The sequence below is a fragment of the Ahaetulla prasina genome, chromosome 10 (genome assembly GCF_028640845.1).
Source record: "Ahaetulla prasina isolate Xishuangbanna chromosome 10, ASM2864084v1, whole genome shotgun sequence".
Taxonomy (NCBI): Eukaryota; Metazoa; Chordata; class Lepidosauria; order Squamata; family Colubridae; genus Ahaetulla; species Ahaetulla prasina.
The window spans coordinates 32732757-32754780 of NC_080548.1; the positions used below are offsets into that span (position 1 = coordinate 32732757).

A 22024-nucleotide genomic window follows, 5' to 3' on the forward strand; every position below is an offset into this window, starting at 1 on the left:
CATTCTCCGTCCAGCCCACCTAACAGGGCTGTTGTGGGCAAAAATAGAAGGAGGAAGGGAATGATGTATGTTTGCTTATAGAATAATAAAGGCTAGATAAACGTTTAACAAATGCAACAAAAGGTTTTTCATATCAGCCTCTCCGGAGGCAGGACCCTCTGGCTGGACTGCAGCAGGACTCTGTGTAACTTGAAAGGTGGCAGGTTGCAAATACTACCACTTGCCCACATCGGAGGGGTTTGCCGGCTCTCTACCTGGAAGATGGCCAGCTGAGGGGGGGGTTCCCCCAACTTCTCAGCCGCGGCTGCCCTGGAGGAAAAAACGGGCCAGCTCAGACTACCGGCCGCCCTTGTGCCCGGAGAGACCCCAACCCACCCCGGAGTGGAGGGAGAGCCCCGAGTCAGCAACCTTGCGGACCCGTACTAGCCGTTCCCTGGGCTCGCGACCCCTCGGATCCCCGCAGCAACGACCGTCTGGAAGCGGGGGCTGCAGCAGGCGGCGGGGGGGCGGGGAGGGGAGGCGGGCGGGGGGCGGCTTCTGCTGCTGATGCCGCTGCTGATGCTGCGGGCGGCGCATGAGCGCTGCGATCGCTGCCGCCGCCTCCTCCTCCTCCATTTGCGCTGCGCCCGCCGAGCCCAGCCGAGGGTCGCTTCTTCGCCGCCGCTGCTGCATCCTCGCCGCCGCCTCCTCCGCCCGGTAGGTGGGCGCGCTGCATCCCGGCCGGGGAGCCCTTCCCGGAGGATGCCCGGCTTTGGCAGGACCCTACCTGCCGATCTCCCTCTCCCCCCCCCACCCGCCCGTCCTTCCAGCGGCGGAGATGCTCCTGCGGGCCCCATCCTCGCGCGTTACATCTCGCAGGATTCCTGCTTCTGGTCCTACCCCCGCCACCGCCGTCCCCCGGTCTTTCCGACCCCCTCCCGTTTCCCGCCCCGCCTCGGCCTCCTTCCCGCCGCAGAGCTCGACCAGGACTTGAGACGCGCCCCGCCGCCCCTTCTCTCGACCGCTGGACCGCTGGGATGCTCCGTCTGCCCGTCCCGCTCCTGCATCCCAAGATGGAAAGGATGCTGCGCTCGCTTAAACCCCCCATATCCCTCCCTCCCCATTCATTCCCCTTCCGTCTTGTCCACCATTCCGTCCCCCCGCCCCCATCAGATGCTGGGAATTCTGGCTCGGCCCTGAGGGGACATGCCCCCCCTATTTGGGGGGGCTGGATCATCGTTGTCCCCCCCCCCCACCGCACCGCCAAGGACAAAAAGGCTCCCCAGGTTAAAGCTGGGCTCATTCAGACAGCGGAAACCCCTGGAGGGAGCAGGACGGGCTCCATGTCGGAGTATTACCTCTCCCATCATCCTCAGCCCGTATTGCTATTGTCCCAGCTGCTAGGAATTCTGGGAGCCGAAGTCCCGGCGGGTCTGGAAAATGCCAGATTGAGGATGTAAATAGGCCCGCAGGATGCCCTCCTGGCTGCAATCAAGGATAGGGGCATTTTTGAAAGAGAACCCCCCCCCCACACACTCTCCTGCCGAGGAGCCCAGATTTTACTCCCCCAAAGAGGGTTTTGTTCTGTTTTATTTCATTTCATTTCACTGATTTCATTTGAATTATTATTTTATATTCTTTATATTAGTTTTGTTTATACTATTTTATTTTGTTTCATTTTATTTCATTTATATGTTGTTCTTTCATTTCATTTCATTATTTTATTTTATTTCCCTCCTTTCTTATGTTTTTATGGGGGGAGAAGGCATATCTATGGGGGAGAGGGCCTTCTCTGTGGGGGCTCCCACCCTCTGGAACGAACTACCCCCAGGACTTCGTCAGCTTCCGGACCTTCGGACCTTCCGCCGCGAGCTTAAAACACACTTATTTATTTGCGCAGGACTGAGTTAGATTTTAAATTGATGGGTTTTAAACTGGGTTTTATTTTTATATTTTTAAATTTTTGGCTTTTAGAATAAGTTTTTTAATTGTTTTTACTCTGTATTTATGTGTTTTTAAGTGCCTGTTAACCGCCCTGAGTCCCTCGGGAGATAGGGCGGTATACAAATATGATTAAATAAATAAATAAATAAATAAATATCTCTTTGCAAAAATACAAATGCACCCACTAAAAGCAAACCTCAGGAGACCCCAAAGATCCAGGAATGGGGGGGTGGGTGCCTAGCCATGCATGGCATGGGAATGGCACACACAGGGCAGCCAGCACTCCTCCTCCGTCAGCCTACAAAATAGAGCCAGCTACCTATCTGGGAGACACCCAGAGACACGCAAACACGGAGACACACATCCACACATCCACAGAGCCAAGCCGTCTCTGCGTTGTTGAAAGCCCAGCTTTGACACATACAATCTCTGCCAGGCTGCGTATTGATCGACTCCAGCTCAGGGGCCTCTCGGAAGGGAGTGTGTGTGTGTGTGTGTGTGTGGGTTCTGTGCGGGGAAAGGAGAGTGTGTGAGTGTGGGTTTTCTACAGCGTCCATTCTTATGGAATCTGCTCACCATTAAATGGATCCCAGAGTCCCTTTATGGAGCTTTAATGCTCTGTTTCGGGAATCGGAAGACAGCGGAGTCTCTCCAGAAGAGTCAAAATGTGATAGTGTGGATTGCAAAGAGGTGACAAATGGGGTGACTCTCTTGAAGCGGAATGGAGCTGTTGGTTAAAGGAAGGGGGAAAAAAGAGATGTTTTTAGGGTGTTAAATTCTCAGTCGTTTTAAATGGAAAGCCGTGTGTTTTCAAGCTTGCTAACTTGAAGAGAGGTGGACTTCAATTCCCAGAATTCCCCAGACAAAAATCACAGCAGTTCTCTAGCTTTAATAGCCTCTACCTTGGAGCAAGGTTTTTCAACTGGGCTAACTTGAAGACCTGTGGGCTTCAACTCCCAGAGTTCCCCAGGCGACAATGCTGGTCCAAGGAATTCTGGGAGTTGGAGTCCACAGATCTCAGAGTTCAATAGCATGCAGGCTGGGGAATTCTGGGAGTTCAAGTCCCCACATGCTAAACTCAATTGGCACTGTAGTAAAGTGATTTTGACCAGGAATCGTACTTAAATGTATTCTGTATTTATATATATTAAATTCAGAGGGGCTTATTTTGAGATAAATGAATAGAATATTGAAGCTTTGGCAAGCTCACCCCAGAACAAGACAGAGCCTTTCAGACAGGTTTTTTTTTGGCTGGTTTGCCTCATCCTAGGAAGCCAAAGACCATTTGTTTTGTATTGGTTTAGTGCCATGTGCGAACCAAGCCATAAAGTTGGCCATGGTTTACAGCTTAATTTATTACAGGGACCCGGCTAATTATGGCTTAGTCAATAAAGCATAATTAAGCAAGCTGTGGCTTAACCCAATGCATAAAAATGTTTTGTGATTTGATTTCAGATAAAAAGGGGATTTGCAAAGCTTAGTCAGGAATAACTTGACTTCTATAGCTTCTCTTGTTCATATTCCATGTTTTCATGTTTTAATTATTTTTTTATATAAATATTTTATTTCGCTGCTTTTATGAGCTAGTAAACTGCCCAGAGTCGCTCAACAGTGAGATGGGCAGCATATGAGTTTAACAAATGTATAAATTTAATAAATAAATTTGATCAGGGAGGACCAAGAAGTTATCCAGAAGGGAAACTTGAGCTCATTCTCTTAAATATTTCTATGTTCTCGGTTTTTGGAGAGTTACTCCTTTTGTAACCCTTAAACTTGTCTCGTGGGTGGAATAGTGTCAGCTTGATTTAGTGGTTAAGGCATCAGCTGGAAACCAGGAGATGGTGAGTTCCAGTTCTGGATTAGGCATGAAAACCGGCTGGGTGACTTTGGGCCAGTCGCTAGGTGAGTTCTAGTTCTTCCTTAGACAAGAAGGTCAACTGGATAACTTAGGGCCAATCACCTGGAGACAGTGAGTTCTAGTCCCAGTTTAGGCTTGAAAGCTGGCTGGATGATTTTGGGCCAATCCCCAGGAGACGGTGAATTCTAGTCCCTCTCTCTCAGCCCAACCCACTTCATAGGGGGGTTGTTACATGGAAAATAGGAATGGAGGAAGGAGTATTAGGCATGTTCACCACCTTGAGTTACATATAAAGATAATCAAGGTGGGTCAAAACATAAATTAATTAATTCAGAGCTCCTGGCTCTGAGTTTCAAATTCCTTCGCTATCCCCTGGCTGACCGATTTCCCCTCTCCTGTTGGAACTTGCAGAGGGAAAAGAACTTCCCGCCACCATGACGAAAGATGACTCCACTGAGCTCCCTTCCGAGGAAGACCACCAGGCACTGGAATTCCAGAGCCCAACCTTGGAGAGGAGGAAGAAGCCCATCGTCCACCCTTCAGCCCCAGCTCCACTCCCTAAAGATTATGGTGAGTTGTTTCCTTTCCATCCTGTTCTTCTTCAGCCTCATCCTTCCCTGTGAAGCATGGACAGAGTTCCTCCTTCACCAGTTGACCTGATAGCAATAGCCATAGCGCTTAAGACTTATATACCACTTCACAGAGCTTTCCAGCCCTCTCTAAGCAGTTTACAGAATCAGCATATTTGCCCCCCGACAATCTGGGTCTTCATTTTACCTACCTTGGAAGGACAGAAGGCTGAGTCAACCTTGAGCTGGTCAGGATTGAACTTCTGGTAATTGGGAGAGTTAGCCTGCAATACTGCATTCTAACTACAAGGAAGGAAGGAAGGAGGGAAGGGAAGGGAAGGGAAGGGAAGGAAAGGGAAGAGAAGGGAAGGAAAGGAAAGGAAAGGAAAGGAAAAAGGAAGGAAGGAAGGAAGGAAGGAAGGAAGGAAGGAAGGAAGGAAGGAAGTTAGTTAGTTAGTTAGTTTACAGCGTCAGCCTCTTGACCCCAACAATTTGGGTCCTCATTTTACCCACCTCGGAAGGATGGAAGGCTGAGTCAGCCTTGAGCAAGTCAGGATCGAACTCCTGGCAGTGGGCAGAGTTAGCAATAGCAATAGCACTTAGACTTTTAGACCACAGTGCTTTGCAGCCCTCTCTAAGCAGTTTACAGAGTCAGCCTCTTGCCCCCAACAATCTGGGTCCTCATTTTTACCCACTTCGGAAGGATGGAAGGCTGAGTCAACCTTGAGGCTGGTGAGATTTGAACTGCCAAATTGCAGACAGCCGGCAGGCAGCAGTAGTAGCCTGCAGTACTGCACTCTAACCGCAGCGCCACCATGGCTCTTGGTGATATCATAAGGTGATAATGGTGATGGCGATTGGTAGCTCAGATGCTCCATGGACTACAGGGAGTCCTTGACTTACAACAGTTCATTTAGGGAGTGTTGAAAGTTACATCGGCACCAAAAATAGCGACTAATGACTGTTTTTCACACAGTCCATTCACACACACACACTCAAGGCCGAGCATCATGTTGGCATCCAGAACAATGTGTGTTGCTCACGGAAAGAGCAAACTGACCTGCTGATTTTAATTCATCAGCTGCTGAATCAGGTCTCCGTTGGCACACTCAGCAACGGTTGTGCTTCAAAATAAAAAAATAAAAAAACACAAAATAGATCCCAGGAGCTTCAAATCTGCCTGCTCATGATCCAAGGAGGCTGCTGGCGAAAGGAGAGAGAAGAATTCACGGGAGGGCAGCTGATCCATGGACTCCGGCCGATTCCTTCAGCAGTCACAGCCCGGGATGAAACCGGGACTTTGGACCCCTTGGGCTGCCCTGCACGAGAAGGGAGGGGAATATGGGACAGGTAGTCCTCGGCTTAGGACCTCAGTTGAGTCCAACATTTCCACTCCTCAGGAAGGCAGTGGATGAATGGGTTTTGCCCCATAGTGACCTTTTTTTTAAAACCGCGGTTGTTAAGCACATCATACGGTGTTTAAGCGGGTCCAACTTCCCCCCATTGATTTTGCTCATCGGAAGCCGGCTGGGAAGGTTACAAAGGGGGATCCCATCACCAAGTTCAACTGTCGTAAACACCTGCCAGTTGCCAGGTGACTAAATTTTGATCATGTGACCATAGGGAATGCTGCAATGGTCATTAAGTGTGAAAAATGGTCGTAAGTTACTTTTTTCAGTGACTTTCTCAATTGTGGTCCTAAGCCGAGGAGTACCTGTATTAGGTCTCGAGGGAGAGTATCTTTCAGGATTGGCTGGGGAATTCTGGGAGTTGAAGTCCGCAAGTCTTAAAAATCCCAAACTTGGAGACCCTTGTTCCAACTAGTGGCCCACCCACCTGCGTGCCCCTGTGGGGTAAAATCCTTTTCCTCTCCCCTCCTCCCCTCTGCAGCTTTCACTTTCTTTGATCCCAACGATCCTGCTTGCCAAGAAATCCTCTACGATCCCATCACTACTGTCCCGGAGCTGTTCGCCATCATCCGCCAATGGGTTCCCCAGGTGCAGCACAAGATCGACATGATTGGCAATGAGGTGAGCAGGTGTTGGGCAGATCCCCGACGTTAAGTGGTAAAGGCTCCAGGCTAGGAATCAGGAGACTGGGAGTTATAGTCCCACCTTAGGCATGATAGCCAGCTGGGTGACTTTGGGCCAATCACCAGGTGACAGTAGGTTCTAGTCCCGCCTTAGGCATGAAAGATGGATGAGTGATTCTGGACCAATCACCAGGAGGCTGGAAATTCTAATCATGCCTTGGCCATGATATACAGCTGGGTGGGCCAATCACCAGGTCACAGTGAGTTCTAGTCCCACCTTAGGCATGATATACAGCTAGGTGACTTTGGGCCAATCACCAGGTCACAGTGAATTCTAGTCCTGCGTTAGGCACAAAAGCCAGCTAGGTGGCTTTGAGCCAATCATCAGGAAACTGGGAGTTCTAGTCTTGCCTTAGGTATGAAAGCTGAATTTGCTTAACGACTGCATGATTAACTTAACAACCATGAAAATGGTCATGAAATTGATCCTGTATCATGATGACTCGCTTAGTGACCAAAATTCTGAACCCCCCTAGCGGTCGTAAATTGAGGACTACCGGTAGCCTTTTTCTTGTTCTTCTGTCCTCTTCAGATCCTGAAGCGTGGATGCCACGTCGATGACCGGGATGGGCTGACAGATATGACCCTCCTGCATTATGCATGTAAAGCTGGTGCACACGGAGTGGGTAAGGCACAAAATACTGAAATTCATATTTATTTATTTACTTATTAAATTTATTTGCCGGCTAGCTTGCCCCCGAGGTGACTCTGGGCGGCTTAAAACATTAAAAGCTATGCAACCGGAAAGCATGCATATTTGTAAAGATGATAAAAAAAGATGGATTTGTGCTTTTAGATGCGTTAGGCTTAGACTTGTGCTGAGTTGCCCAAAACACACACCTGAAGTCTGAATTTCCTGAGCCCCTTCTTGGCAAACCTCTCTTTTCTTATAAAATTTAGATTACAATGATCTGTGTCCTTTATTTCAGAAATCTGTCCTTGATTATTGGAATATGCATTTTTATATAATTTTTCTTAGTTTGGTGCTTGAATTTTCCTTACCAGGCAAAACTGTAAACATTTTTTTTTAAAAATCCTTCTCGTTGACTCTATTTTTTTCCCAAGAAAAGAGGATCATTGTAGTTTAGATTAGAATTTAGCTCACTGGGACTTGAAGCAGAATAAAAGGCCATTCCTAAAGTACTTGCTAATAAATTCTTTTTACTTCACTTCGCTTCACTTTTCACTTCACTTTTTAATTCACTTCACTTTTCACTTCATTTTTTACTTCATTTTATTTTATTTTATTTCATTTCATTTCATTTCATTTCATATTTTATTTTATTTTATTATTTTATTATTTACTTTATTATTTTATTGATTTATGTGCCCCCCATCTCACCTAATCATGATTTACAGGGTCAGTTCCCTTTAGGGAGGCTTTTGAGGGAGCTTACCTGTGCTCTTCCTCATCCCAGGTGATCCCGCCGCCGCCGTGCGCCTCTCTAACCAGCTGCTGGCTCTGGACGCAGATGTGACGCTGCGCAGCCGCTGGACCAACATGAATGCCCTCCATTACGCGGCATACTTCGACGTTCCCGAGCTCATCCGCATCCTCCTCAAGGCCTCCAAGCCAAAAGGTGTGTTTGCACGAAGGAGGTGGGACACGTTGCCCAGGTGATGGGAGGCCAAAATGAGCTGGCATTTTCGCTGAAGCTTGCTTCAGTCGCCATTTCTAAGTCAAACAATTCATGGTTTAGGACAGGGGTCTGCAAACTTGGCTCTTTTAAGACATGTGGACTTCAACTCTGGGAGTTGGTCCACAAGTCTTAAAAGAGCCAAGTTTGCAGACCCCTGGTTTAGGATGGTGTGTCAGGGTTCTAAGTAAACAAACAAACAAACATAGCAAACAAAACTCTGAGGCAGGTAGATTCCTCAAAGAATAAGTTTATTGGATATATAGCACAGACTGGTGAAATCCAACTCTGAATATTCCTACGATTTTCACCTAATTAAAAGTAAACCTTTGCCTTTTACTTTTGGGAAAATCTTCCCCAAAATAACCCGTTATATGGCCCAATCAAGATACAGTCCAGTTGGTAGGTGACATCAGTCACCTCCTTCCAAACACCTGCAGGAATGTCCTTGGTTCCCAAGAGTAAGTATTTTGTTTCAACTATACTACCCCAACTATCTCTATTCCCCCCTTCCTATCCCTCAGTGCCAGAGTGTCAGCACTGAAGTCTCAAAATTTCAGATGGTGTAGGGTTTCCTGCCTGGGCAGGGGGTTGGACTAGAAGACCTCCAAGGTCCCTTCCAACTCTGTTATTATTATTATAAAATGACCTCAGTCAGGCCATCTTTAGAGTTGACACAGTGTTTGGCAACCTTGGGACTCTGAAGAGGGGTAGACTCCAACTCCCAGAATTCCCCATCCCTCCTCAAGTATAATAGCACCCCGGCTGCGGAATTCTGGGAGTTGAAATCCTCATATCTGAAAATTCACTAGTATGCAGGCTGGGGAATTCTGATTCCTGGTTGCTAACCTGTGGGAAACTGTTCCTGGTTACCAGCGGCTCCTCTCCTGGGATCCTTCCACTCCGTGGCAACCTTCCATGTCAGAGGGAAAGGACTCTGTGCTAATCTCTGAGGTCTTTGATGCTCAGTAGAGCAGGAACCGATCTCAAGTTTTGCCCCTGAAATGCAAGAAACGGCAAAAGGGTTGGGAGACTTTGAAGCAGGAAGTGTTGGGCTGGCGCTTATGGCAGAGATGCTAAAATGTTGGTCAAATGTGGAGAGCCAGCCCTGTTGTCTAGAGCTAGGGTCTCCAACCTTGGTCCCTTTAAGACTTGTGGACTTCAACTCCCAGAGTCCCAGAGCTTTGCTGGCTGAGGAACTCTGGGAGTTGAAGTCCACAAATCTTAAAGGGACCAAGGTTGGAGACCCCTGGTCTAGAGTCATCGCGGGAAGCAGAGCACACAAATTCGTGCTAGCGACAACAAGGACGTAAGGGTTACTGGGAGATCTATGGTGCTGCTCTCCCCCTCAGCTTTCCTTCTCAGCCAAGATGGGTGGACTTCAACTCCCAGAATTCCCCAGCCAACAGGAGGGGAGGGCGATGGTCCTCTCCTCTTCAAATACAATAGCAGGCTGGTTGGGGAATCCTGGGAGTTGAAGTCCACCTGACTTAAAGTTCTGTAGCATCTTAACTGGGGAATTCTGGGAGTTGAAGTCCACACGTATGAAAGTTCAGTAGCTTGTATCTGCTGCTTGTATCTGCTGAAAAGCTTCATGGACATTGTGGTTGGACAAAGCGAACATGGGACATAAAGACCAGTGGTGAAGTCCAATTTTTTTACTGTGGGCGTGGCTTGGTGGGCATGGTGTGGCTTGGTGGGCGTGGCAGGGGAAGGATATTGCAAAATCCCCATTCCCACCCCACTCAGGCCCACCAGAGGTGGTATTTGCCAGTTCTCTGAACTATTCAAAATTTCCGCTACCGGTTCTCCAGAACCTGTCAGAACCTGCTGGATTTCACCCCTGATAAAGAGACTGGGCCTTCCGTCCCCCCAAGGCCAGGGGCTGTACAGAGCTTAATATTTTGCAAATGCAGCCTAAAATAATTCACAATCCCGACTATATTGTTTTTTTCCTGTAGTTCTCAACTCGACGTGCAGTGATTTCAACCACGGAACTGCCTTACACATTGCTGCTTCGAATCTCTGTTTGGGGGCCGTGAAGTGTCTTCTGGAACATGGGGCCAACCCCGCTGTCAGGGTGAGAAAAAAAAGGGGGGGGGGCGCAGAGAATGGGCAAATGTTTTTTTTTGGACTGAGAATAAGAAAGACCTGCATTTTCAGAATCATGGATCATCAAACAGTCAGCCAAATGTTGAGACTGGGTTTGGCATTTTTGTCTACCTATTGAGTCCTTACCAAGGACCTGGGATAAGCACATCTGGATGTTTGACAGTGTTACAGATATTTGCTGTAGGCTTCTTCTTCTTCTTCTTCTTCCTTCTCCTCCTCCTCCTCCTCCTCCTCCTCCTCCTCCTCCTCCTCCTCCTCCTCCTCCTCCTCTTCTTCTTCTTCTTCTTCTTCTTCTTCTTCTTTCTTTTATTCATTAAACACAGAACTCAGTTAACTGATCATTTAAAAATGTGTCACAAATACCACTGACTGGCACTAATGGTTGATACGGGTTGCTGCCAGCGTCCTAGGTATCAACCAAGTACCTTCTTAAGATGTACAATGTTCCGAGTAGCCCAGTTTTTTGCAGTTCTGCTGGTGTTATTGCAGGAAGCTGCAGTTTCTTGATGTATTTTGTAAAGTTCTTGGACATGGTGCCAAGTGGCCTGATGACAATGGGTATCATTGTGACATATTTCATCCCTAATCGTGTAGTTTCAATGGCAAGGTCGCAATATTTTGTGATTTTTTTCCCCAGTTCTTTTTCTTCGACTGTGGCATCTCCTGGTACAGCGATGTCAATAAATTGTACATTTTGGTTTTGGGCAGCTGTGATATCTGGCATGCTCCAAATGATGATCTGTCTGTATTCGAAAGTATTGTTGTTGTTGTTGTTATTACTATTATTAGCAATTAGATCTTCTATTAGATGCAGTTTGTTTGTTTTATGCACGTTGTGGACTTTTGACCAACCCCTCTAGATGGCTGCCAGGGGGACAAGACCCCGAATGATGCTCTCATACAAAAATGTGTCAAACCAGATGCAAAAATTAGATTTTGAAGATGCCATATAAATAGCTCAGCCTGTTAGTCAGGAGACTTGGTGTAGGACAGCACCTCCAGTAACACTGCTGTAGGTGATATTAGCAGAAAGAAAATGGTTGTCTTCACCGTACAGAGAAGATGCCGAGACCCTAGAAAGAGTGTGGAAAAGAACAACAAAGATGATCAGAGGACTGGAGGCCAAAACATATGAGGGATGGTTGCAGGAATTGGGTACGTCTAGTTTAATGGAAAGAAGGACTGGGGGGGGGGGCATGATAGCAGTCTTCCAATATTTGAGGGGCTGCCTCAAAGAAGAGGGTGTCAAGCTATTCTCCAAAGCACCTGAAGGCAGGACAGGAAGCAGTGCATGGAAACCGATCAAGGAGAGAAGCAACCTAGAACTAAGGATAGTGAGAACCATTAACCAGTGGAACAGCTTGCCTCCAGAAGTTTGTGTGCTCCATCACTGGAGGCTTTAAAGAGTGACTGGATAGCCATTTGTCTGGAATGGTAGAGGGTCTCCTGCTTGAGCAGGGGGTTGGACTAGAACAGGGGTCGGCAACCTTAAACACTCAGAAGAGCCACAAAGGTCCTAATCGGAAGCCCTCGTTCAATTCTGGAGCTGACCGGAAGTCCGGTTCTCCCCCCCCACCATAAAGACTCCTCCCAGTGCGGTGTCCTTTTTCCTCTACCTGCCCTAACCGAAAGCCCGATCGGTTGTGGAGCCGACCAGCAACTGGGAGCCGCAGCAGAGGGATGAAAGAGCCACATGTGGCTCCAGAGCCACAGGTTGCCGACCCTTGGACTAGAAGATCTCTTAAGATGCCTTCTGACTGTTATTCTGTTATTCTTCATTGGAAGCACCCAACTTTCCTTGGTCTTTCAGTAAGGCCCTTGCAATGAGAAGGGGGTCTCAGCAGGCCCCCTTCAACCCTATGAAGAGGGCCTTCAATGCAATTGGTGGAAAGACCCTGCGTTGTCCTTGGGTGGGAAAAAACTGCATTGTTCCCCCCCCCCTCTCTTTCTCTCAACAGAACAGCAAAGGGCAGGTCCCAGCTGACGTCGTGCCAGACCCCATGGACATGACGCTGGACAAGGCCGAGGCCGCCATGATCGCCAAGGAGCTGAAGCAGCTGCTGCTGGACGCCGTGCCTTTGAGTTGCAGCCTGCCCAAGGTCACCCTGCCAAACTACGACAACATTCCTGGGAACCTCATGCTTCTCTCTCTTGGCCTGAAGCTGGGGGACCGGGTCTTGGTGGATGGGCAGAAGGTAAGGAAGGTGCAGGTGCACAAGGACCTGGGGGAGGTTTGCCCCCAGGTCCCTTGCAGGCTCATTGGAATGGCCTGCTTTTTCATCCATTCCCACCTAAGGATGGGGAACCCCGTTGTGGAGGCTGTCAGCCCTTTGAGGGAGTCTGATAGTTCGAGAATTGCAGAATTGCTCTCTTGACGTTGTAGAGGATGATTAGGGAATCTTGAAAGCCGGCCAGATTTTCCTTCCATCCTCTCTTATACAGCAGAGAAACAAGGCAGGGCTATCTTGAGTTTCTTCCTCACCTTTTCCTCCTGTCCTGGGACAGAATTATATTTTCTGTTAACAGCTTCTGTTTACCTTTGCCAAGGCTAGGTCTGTATTAATCTACAGAGGTGCAGCCAAAGATAACTAACAGATCCCGAGATTACATTTGGCAGGGAAGAAGGAAAGAAAGGAGGGAAGGAAGGAAAGAAGGAGAGGAAGAGAGGGATGGAGGGAAGGAAGGAAGGGACATTTGTGTGCAGACATAGCCACTTCTGCAGCATCCCTGAAAATTTGGGAATCTCTCAGACAGTATACATTGTTTGCAAGCTGCAGAGCTCTTGAGGCTGGGCTACACATTACACTGCCATCCGAACATCCACCTGCTCTAGTCAGCTACCTCTGCAGGCCGCTGCTTCCCCATTGGATCACCCTTGTTGAATTAGGTCTTGGAAGGATCCCCAAGTGTCCCATTAGATTCCCAGCTCAGATTACATCTGTGTATCCAGAGAGGTGACGCACAGGTAATTTTCTGTTCTCCGAGCGCCATTTGACCCCATCATGTTGTGCTACTTACAGGTGGGCACCTTGCGTTTCTGTGGCACAACCGAGTTTGCCAGCGGCCAGTGGGTCGGCGTAGAGCTGGACAAGCCCGACGGCAAGAACGATGGCAGCGTGGGGGGAATCCGCTACTTCATTTGCCCACCAAAGCATGGTGAGATTTAGCAGAGGTGGCGGCACAACCGACACAGAATTCCCCCTCCGTCAAATTCAGATTTGTCAAATGTCAGAGAAGTAGAAACTCGTCCGTGGTGGAATTATTGCCAGCGTTATTAATCTGGGCTTCTCGTTTTCTTCTCTCTTGCCTTCCCAGGGTTATTCGCTTCAGTGTCCAAGATCTCCAAAGCTGCTGACCAAACACCATCGGTCACCTCCACCCCACGGACCCCCCGCATGGATTTTTCCCGCATGACGGCCAAAGGGCGAAAGGAGAAGGACAAGGACCGGAAAGGTGCTCTTTTGAGAGGGGGCTGCAGAAGGGGCCCCAGGGGAGAGGCTGCTTCTCTCAGATTTGACTCAACTGCTTAGGTCTTGGGGGGGGGGCAGCCCACAGCAGGCGGAAGGAGAAGATTAGGAAGAGCCATTTCTTCCCTCTTTGGGGGAGAGCAAAGGGGTACAGTAGAGCACAAAGAGGTGGGAAGGGGCTACCAAAGAGGGTTGGAAGAGGAAGCGGGACAGAGGAGGGGGAGCACCAGCACTGCACACCAGGTTGAATTTTGGAGTCCTGGGTGCTCTCTGAGCTTGGTTGTTTGCTTGCAGCCATCTCATGACCAGACTAGGTAAGATCATCAGTGCTGGTGAATGTGAGGGAACCCATCCTCTCCAGCAGCCAGCATGTAGATAAGCAGGGATTAATACCAGACAAACAATCAAGCAAAAACAATACTCTAATCAAGGCACTACCAAGGAGAAAACGACACTCACTAACACTGGCAAAGAAGGCAACTCTATATAAACAGGATGCAAACTCCATCCTCCCTTACTCTGATGAAGTTACCGAGTTGGGCAATGAAACATCTGCAAGGACTAACTTCAAAGAACACCAAGGACCCCACAGTCCTCCTCCTCCTCCTCCTCCTCTTCCCTTACACTCTGCAAACTCCTTCCCCTTCGAGCACTGATGGTGTTACCTAGTTGGGTAAATGAAATGTCTGCAAGCAAACCCCCCAAGCTCAGAGGGCAGCAAGGACTCCAAACTCTTGGACTCCTACTTGAAGGTCCCCCAAAACATGTCCTTCTTATTCCTCTCTCTTCTCCTCCCAGCTCTCAGAAAGAAATCCTTATCCGTCGGCAGCCTGGACCGCGAAGGACTGAAGATCGACATCGGGGATCAGGTGCTGGTAGCCGGACAGAAGCAAGGAGTCATTCGCTTCTATGGGAAGACCGATTTTGCCCCAGGTAAGGCAGGCTGGGTGTGTTGTGTCTTGCCCGCTCTCACCGCAGCCGGGGCCTTCTTATCTGCTTCCGGAAACTGAGGAATGTCCTAGTATGCCTCCCGGCCCCAGCCCTGGCTCCATGCCCAGACAGGCTGAGGAGGAGGAAGCACCTCCAGCCCCCAGCTCTGGCTCCATGCCCAGGCAAACGGAGCAACTAGACCCCTCCCCCTCCCCCACAGCATGTGAGCCTGAGGGAGGTCAATTACCAACAGCTGCCGACTGGAGTGACCCTCGCTTCAGAAGAATTAATAGGCGGCGGCAGCATCAGAAGGAAGGGAGGGGCAGGCCTGGATAAGTGCTGAGTCATGGAGCCACACCCCATGGCCTATATAAAGGACCTGCTTTCTGGCATTCTCTGAGTCAGGCAAAGTCTAAACATATCTTGCTGAAGTCACTTTCTGGTCTCCTGCATGCCTTGAGGACTTTGCTAGGACTTTGGCAGAGCTGCAGAGGCACACCTGATGCGGATTTCCTGACCCGGCCGTCAGCGGAGGAGTGGGACACGACAGGGTGGAGGCTGGATGGGAAGACTCTGGCTGAGGGCAGGGGGCTGAGACAGGGGACCTCAACCTTTTTGTGACCCTTATTAGGACCGCATGGAAGGTACAACATAAATCACAAGTACTGCAAATACTGAGATAATGTTTACGCTGCTCTCTATTGTCCGTCTGTCTTCGTCTAGGCTACTGGTTTGGAATTGAGCTGGACAAACCGACGGGGAAACACGATGGCTCTGTTTTTGGGGTTCGCTACTTCACTTGTGCCCCGAAGCATGGCGTTTTTGCCCCCCCATCCAGGGTCCAGAGGTAGGTTGGCTGTTTGGATGCTGGGAATGAGGCTCGGATCTCACAGAATCCTAAGTAGGACTGGAAGGGGACCTTGGAGGACTTCTAGTCCAGCCTTGGTCATTTGAAGACCTGTGGACTTCAACTCCCAGAATTCCCCAGCCAGCCACGTGACCATGGAGATGGTGCAATCGTCATAAGCGTGAAAAACGGTCATCCATCCCTTTTCTCCAGTGCCATTGTAACTTCAAACGGTCACTGAGCGAATGGTTGTAAATTGAGGACTCCCTGAGATTCCATTGGATGCTAACTTTGTTCTTAAATGAATTGCAATCCCGTCTCTTGCAGAATCGGAGGTCCCAAAGATCCCCAAGATGGCACTTCCGGGAAGAAGGTGCACCAAGTCACCAGTAGGTATACCCCGGATTTCACTCGACACTATTTTGGGGGAACGGAAGTATTGTGGGAAAGCAACATTGAGGGAATTGGCTGGGAACCCACACGGCTGGGTTTCCGGCATGCCTGACTTCCACCCGAAGGCCTTAAGGTATGGACTTTGTAGCACTTGCCATATAGAATAGAATACTTCATTTGGCCAAGTGTGATTAGACACGCAAGAAATTGTGTCTATGCTGCAGAAGCTCTCAGCGTACATGAAGAACAACAAAGTAATAATCATATATTGAAGTAACAATAATCATAATAATGATATCAATAAGAGAAGGAGGTGGAGTAGACAAGGATAAATGTAATACAGCCATACTATGTGGGTAAATAGACATACGTCCTGTAGCACGGGCTAACTAACATGGGTTTTCATATACTGTAAATCTGCCTTTTCCAAATATATTGTTAGTAATTTGTAGTAAGCCTTAACCTTCAAGAAAAACCTCCCTTTTAGTAACTAGGACTGGTAGAAAAACATTCTGTATATTCTATGTAAACATTTCAAAGACAAGAAAAGCCTTAACGTGGGTTTTCTTGTCTTTGAATGCAATGGTACTACAAAAAACACATTTCAAGTATTGCAAAGTCCATTTTGTGTGGCCCTCGACATCTTCTCCTGCAGGAGCAAAGATCCAGGGGCCGAGGGGGTATCCAACCGGTCCCTTTCTTGATTTTAGAACAATGTTGACATTTTCTCCTCTCTCGCAGTTTCACAGCCAAAGCGCAATTTTACTACAGTCAGATCTCCGAAAGACATTACATCGGAAAATTCCCTCTCTAGGTAAGGGCGACTGGCCATCTCTGGAGCTTTGATGGCTGGGGAATTCTGGGAGTTGAAGTCCACCCATCTTAAAGGGCCCAAGGTGGAGAACCATGGTTGTAAATCCACGCCTCTTGCAACAGGCCGTGGGGAGGGTGCAAAATGATTTCAGAGCCCCTGAAAGAAGAAGGCCATTCCCCTCTTGAGTTTTTAGATCCTTCCGCGGATGATTCGCTTCTTGGTGGTTGAATCTCATTCCACGATCGTGCCCGAGTATCCCTTGCTCCATGACTGGATGTCCTAATTGTGGAGTACGGTGTTTCCCCGAAAATAAGACCCTGTCTTATATTTTTTTGAACCCTGAAATAAATGTTTGGCCTCACTCCCATGTGCTCAAAAGCCCGATTGGGCTTATTATCAGGGGATGTCTTATTTTGGGGGAAACAGGGTAGTTAGTTGGGTCTTCTTCATGCGATGCTCCCATGGATCTCAATCCTACCCTAAGCCACCAAGAATTCCTTTGCCACTTGAGGTTTTCTCCATTGACTAGGCAGATCTTTCCAAAGGGTCTTAGAAGATCCGTGGCCTTCTGCAGCTTTCTTTCCCGCTATCCTTGAGGCCAACTGCACCCCGTTTCCTTTTCTCTCCCGCAGGATCCTATTTTGTTGCTGGTTCCCGTGGATGCTGCGTGCGGAAATGCAGCCGTAGAGTTTCCCCTCCCCCTGCGCCCTCCTCTTCCTCCTCTTCCTCCGCTCTTCCTCTGCTCTCTCCACGTAATCAAAGACTGCTCTTCGGATCTGTCGCTCACCTCTCCTGCTCCCCTCCTCCATCACCATCCTAGTGAACCCAGTGCCTTGCTAGATCACACAACCACCCCAGTAGATCGTGAGAAACGCTAAACCCCTCCCGTTTGTCCCCCCATTTTCTGAGCTGTGGCACCACCGGTCTCTTCTAGCACTTCTTTTGAGGATCTGGCAATGGCCATTAGAGTCATTTTCTACCGGGGGGTGGGAGTACCGGGGGTGGGGGTAGGATGTCCCTTCAGTTATGCTTGGGAGACCTGTCTTGGACCTTTCCCGCAGTCAGGAAATGTGTAGTCCAGCTCTGAGATCTTCACTGCAAAATCCACATTCACACATCGTGAATCCAGTTGGCTTCCTTGGACAACTGTTTGTCTGGGGTGGAATAAGATCTCCTGCCTTGGGCAGGGGGTTGGACTAGAAGACCTCTGAGGTCCCTTCCAGCCCTAGGGTTCTACGGTTCTAAAATTGAGTCTGCAGGCTGATCTTCCAGCCCTTTGAGTGACAGACATGGAAACGCTTGTTTCTAAACCTGCTGGCGCAGGGATTCTGGGAGTTGTAGTCCGCGCACATTTTTCACGTTGCCAAGTTTGAAAAACACTGCCTTGGTCCAACGTAGACCACAAATGCTCCATTGAGGAGGGCTGTGATCAAGGATCACTCTGTTTGGTTGACCGGTTAGTATCCTAGTCCCAAGCAGGTGGCTTGTTGAACGTCAAGCTAAGATTCTCTCCAGAATCACGGCTTGTTCTTCCATGCCAATGCAGACCTCACTAAAAGTCCTTGGCGTCTCCCTTCTATCTTCCTCCTAAGCTTTGCTTATCTTGTCTGTCGCCAACCAAACACTTTCAGAAGCCAGTCGCTTCTCGTCCGCCGAGTAGCAAACCTCTGCTGACTTTGGTGACTTAATTCTTCTTAATCAAGCGTGCCCATGAAGGCGGATTTGAACGCGGCTTGAAATCCCCTCCCTATTTTGCGACTAACGTGTGAGCAGGATGGGCCCAGAGTGCCAAGGCCTTTGCCCACTGATGCCGTACGTAGCCTCTCTCGTTAGCCGTCTTCCTTTCTAACCGAAAACCTCCGTTTTTGGATGACTGACGCAACAAAACACCTTTAAGGAAACCTAGTGTGTGTTAGCAGCCCTGCTTAGCTTATGTCTGTGCAAATGAACATACAGGGAGGGGTGTGTAGTGTTTGCGTGTCTCTCTGTGTGTAAATACAGTACCAGAAGTCTGCTCTCTTTTTTGTTTTTTGTTTAAAAAGCAAAAGGCAGGGGAAGATATTATAACTGAATCTGATCTTAATCTTGCATTTATCAGCTACGGAACATTAGATCTTAATCCAGAGTTGTTGTTTCCCCCCCCCACCGGCTGGGGAATTCTGGGAGTTGAAACCCACCCGTCAAGTGGCTGAGTTGGAAAAAAACACTTGTCTTAATCCATTTTAGAAACATGTCAGCCTTTTATTTATTGCTTCCTCTCTTAGTTGAACTGAACGTAGTTTCCACGGACTTTGGGGGAGGGCAAAAGGCCCAAATGGTACAACTCGGGGGGTTGTACTGCGCCTGGATTGCAGGGGTGAAGAACAAACTCCCGATGCAAACTCAGAAAGCAGAAACGAGGTGCTGATCGTAGAACGATCCTCTAGGGAGAAATGTTGATGTTTCTCCATTCGCTCTTGACTCGCGTTGAGGTTCTTGAGTCATCTGCTTTGAAGCCGAGCCTGAAGTCTAGAATTTTCTCCTGGCTTGGGAGGCAGGTCCCTCCCCTCCCTCTGGCCTTGAGCAAATTGCTCACCTGGCCATCCCTCTTCCAAATTTCTTTTCTTTATCACCTTGGTCAACCCACAAGAGAGAGATGGGAAGAACCATCTACTCATTGACTAGAAACGGAGGTCAAGGTTGACCCTCTATGCCTTCAATCTTTGTGCTGTTGTGCAGAAATCCAAGAAGGTTGGGCTTTGCAAGGACAGGTATCCAGGGGCAAGGACACTGGACAACCTATTCTCCAAAGCACCTGAGGGTAGGACAAGAAGGAATGGATGGAAATGAATCAAGGAGAGAAGCAACCTAAAACTAAGGAGGAATTTCCTGACAATTCCTACAGAGGTTGCAGATGCCCCATCACTGGAGGCTTTTAAAAAGAGACTGGACAGCCATTTGTCTGGAATGGCATAGGATAGGGGTGTACAACCTTGGCAAATTTGGGAACTTATGGCTAGCCAGGGAATTCTGGGAGTTGAAGTCCACAGGTCTTAAAGTTACAAGGTTGAATACCCTGGAACAGGGTCTCCTGCTTAAGCAGGAAGTTAGACTACATGACCTCCAAGGTCCCTTCCAGCCCTAGGATTCTATGCTCTGTGCTCTGTGCTGTATGAATGCCCCTTTCATAGGTGGGGCACTAAAACATACAATGAATGGTTGCAGGAACAGGGTATGACTAGCCCAAGAAAGAGAAGGACCAGGGGGTGACATGGTAGCAGTCTTCCAGTATTTGAGGGGTTGCCACAGAGAAGAGGGGGTCAGCCTATTCTCCAAAGCTCCTGAAGGCAGGACAAGAAGCAACGGATGGAAACTAATCAAGGGGAGATCCAACTTAGAACTAAGGAGAAATTTCCTGATAATTAGAACAATTAACCAGTGGAACAGCTTGCAACCAGAAGTTGTAGGTGCGTCATCACTGGAGTCTTTGAAGAAGACACTGGACAGCCGTTTGTCCAGAATGACATAGGGTCTCCTACTTGAGCAGCAGCGGGTTGGACTAGAAGACCTCCAAGGTCGCTTCCAACTCCGTTATTCTGGCCTTATGGTATAGCTGTTAAAAGACCACAATATTCCATTTGGAAAAATGGGGTGAACATCAGAAGGGGAGATGGTGTGGGCATCTATTTTTGGACTGATTTTAAAAAAGGAAAAATGAAGGGTGGCATTCGGGCCACCAGAAGGAACCCCAAGCTGGGTGAAATATTGGGGACCTTTATGTACAGATATATAAAACGATATTTTAAAATAACCCAAATGGCTACATCAAATCTTCCAATCCATTTCATCCCACATCCTTCCCACGCTCATTGTTGCCTTTTGTTGTGGGGAATCTGATCCTTGTGCCCTCCCCTCTCCAGTTTAGACCCTTCATTCTCATCGAAGTCCGAACCAGCTTTCCATAAACTGGCTCTCCCCAATAAATTGGAATCACAGTTCCCAACACTGCTGGAAATTTAAAATAAAAAAATACCAGACCCATCTTGGAAGATGCCAGATTATAGAAAAACTGCTGGAAACATTTCAATTCACTTGTCCACCCTCTTGACACTGACTAGCAATAAACAAACCTTTGGTTGACTTCAGTTTGACATCGGGCACAATCTTGGTTTGTGTCTCCCCTCTTCTGAACGGAGGGTAACCCCCTGCCCTGGATATTTATCCACCAAGACTGGCCTAAACCCTCAAAAGGCACAGACCAGTCTGGAGAGCAAGACCTTCCGATGGCTTTTCACAACTTTTCTTTCCGTAGAGCTCACGCAGGATTGTGTTCTTCCTGCCTAGATGTCACTTTCGTTTTTGTTTTTTTAAATTTTTCCAAGAGAAATAACTTTGTAAACTGTCAACGTGGGACAGCCTGCCGTGCCCGCTGCTAAACTCCCTGTGGACTCTTGCATGGTTTCTGTCTTCCCTCCCTGCTCATCCAGGCTCTCTGGAAGGAAAGAAAATAAAAATGAGCATGACAAAAAAAAAATCTCAGTATGTTATTGCTTATCTGTTATTAACAAATTAATAAAAGGTGTTTCTATGTGCACTGTGTCCGGGACTCTTCTTTTCCGCTCGTCGTCAGAGGTGAATTAGGACATGAGCCAGTTCGGAAATTTTGCAGGTAAAAATGCCCAGGTTGGAACAACCACGTAAGTGTATAAAGAAACATTGCAAGACGTTGCATATTGTTGTAACCCAGGCCCCAGTAGGTAGTAGGAAACTCAGTCAATGTAAAAACACAAACAAACTTTATTCGAACAGCTGAGAATTACTTCATTCCCAGCATCGTTCAACTCAAATTAAAGCAAATTCCTCCCAACACGAATTCCTTAGTCCTATCACAAACCTTGGTCCAATTAGGCAAACTGCCAAAGGCCTTTCTTGGCAAATGTTCAGAAGTCACCGATACAAAAATAAATGCAAGAAGATGAAGCTACCAACGTTGTTTTCCGGCATAGAGCCCAAACGCCATTGCTGGTCTTTTAAGCCTTATGGGAGGGGCCAATCATCTCTTGGCCTTACTCCTGAGTCGTCCTCTCTGCTTGAGCTGCTCTTCCCTTCTGGCAGCTCTTCTCATGTGTGCATTAGGAACAGGCTCCTCCTGTTCCTCTGCCTCACTACTGTCAACCTCTGGAGGCTCCGGAGTCTGCACATCACTCCCCGATGGCCCTGCCCCAACTTTGCCTCTGATGCAGAGCTCCCATCCGGGCCTTCCCCAGCCTCCAAGACTGGTCCATGTTATTCCTCAGCCTCACTGCTGTCTGACTCCAGCTGGCTGCTGGCAGACCACAACAGATATGTCTGGTTTAATGAAAAGAAGGATTAGGGGTGACATGGTAACAGGCTTCCATTATC

At 48.3% G+C, this 22024-nt stretch overlaps 1 protein-coding gene across 2 annotated transcripts; it reads left to right on the plus strand.

Annotated features, from left to right (window-relative positions):
• The first annotated feature begins 565 nt into the window (after nt 1-565).
• On the plus strand, nt 566-21197 carry CLIP3 (CAP-Gly domain containing linker protein 3). 2 transcript variants are annotated; one of them, XM_058196212.1, is made up of 14 exons: nt 566-696; nt 4193-4351; nt 6241-6380; nt 6975-7068; nt 7861-8022; nt 10041-10159; nt 12150-12386; nt 13212-13347; nt 13507-13644; nt 14457-14591; nt 15312-15435; nt 15763-15828; nt 16570-16642; nt 17275-21197. In XM_058196212.1, exons 2-13 carry the CDS (start codon nt 4216-4218, stop codon nt 16640-16642), a joined length of 1560 nt encoding a protein of 519 aa, XP_058052195.1. In that variant the 5' UTR covers nt 566-696; nt 4193-4215; the 3' UTR covers nt 17275-21197. The 2 variants fall into 2 exon arrangements, with proteins under 2 accessions (XP_058052195.1, XP_058052194.1); XM_058196211.1 differs by having other exon boundaries at nt 15763-15824.
• The last annotated feature ends 827 nt before the right edge of the window (nt 21198-22024 follow it).

What these genes read in the sequence shown, in the direction of transcription:
- CLIP3 (XM_058196211.1), top strand. Translation starts at nt 4,216, where the DNA reads ATGACGAAAGATGACTCCACTGAGCTCCCTTCCGAGGAAGACCACCAG. An exon ending in CATTTGCCCACCAAAGCATG is followed by an intron (nt 13,348 to 13,506) that starts GTGAGATTTAGC and finishes TTGCCTTCCCAG; the next exon opens with GGTTATTCGCTTCAGTGTCC. An exon ending in GAAGGTGCACCAAGTCACCA is followed by an intron (nt 15,825 to 16,569) that starts GTAGGTATACCC and finishes CCTCTCTCGCAG; the next exon opens with TTTCACAGCCAAAGCGCAAT.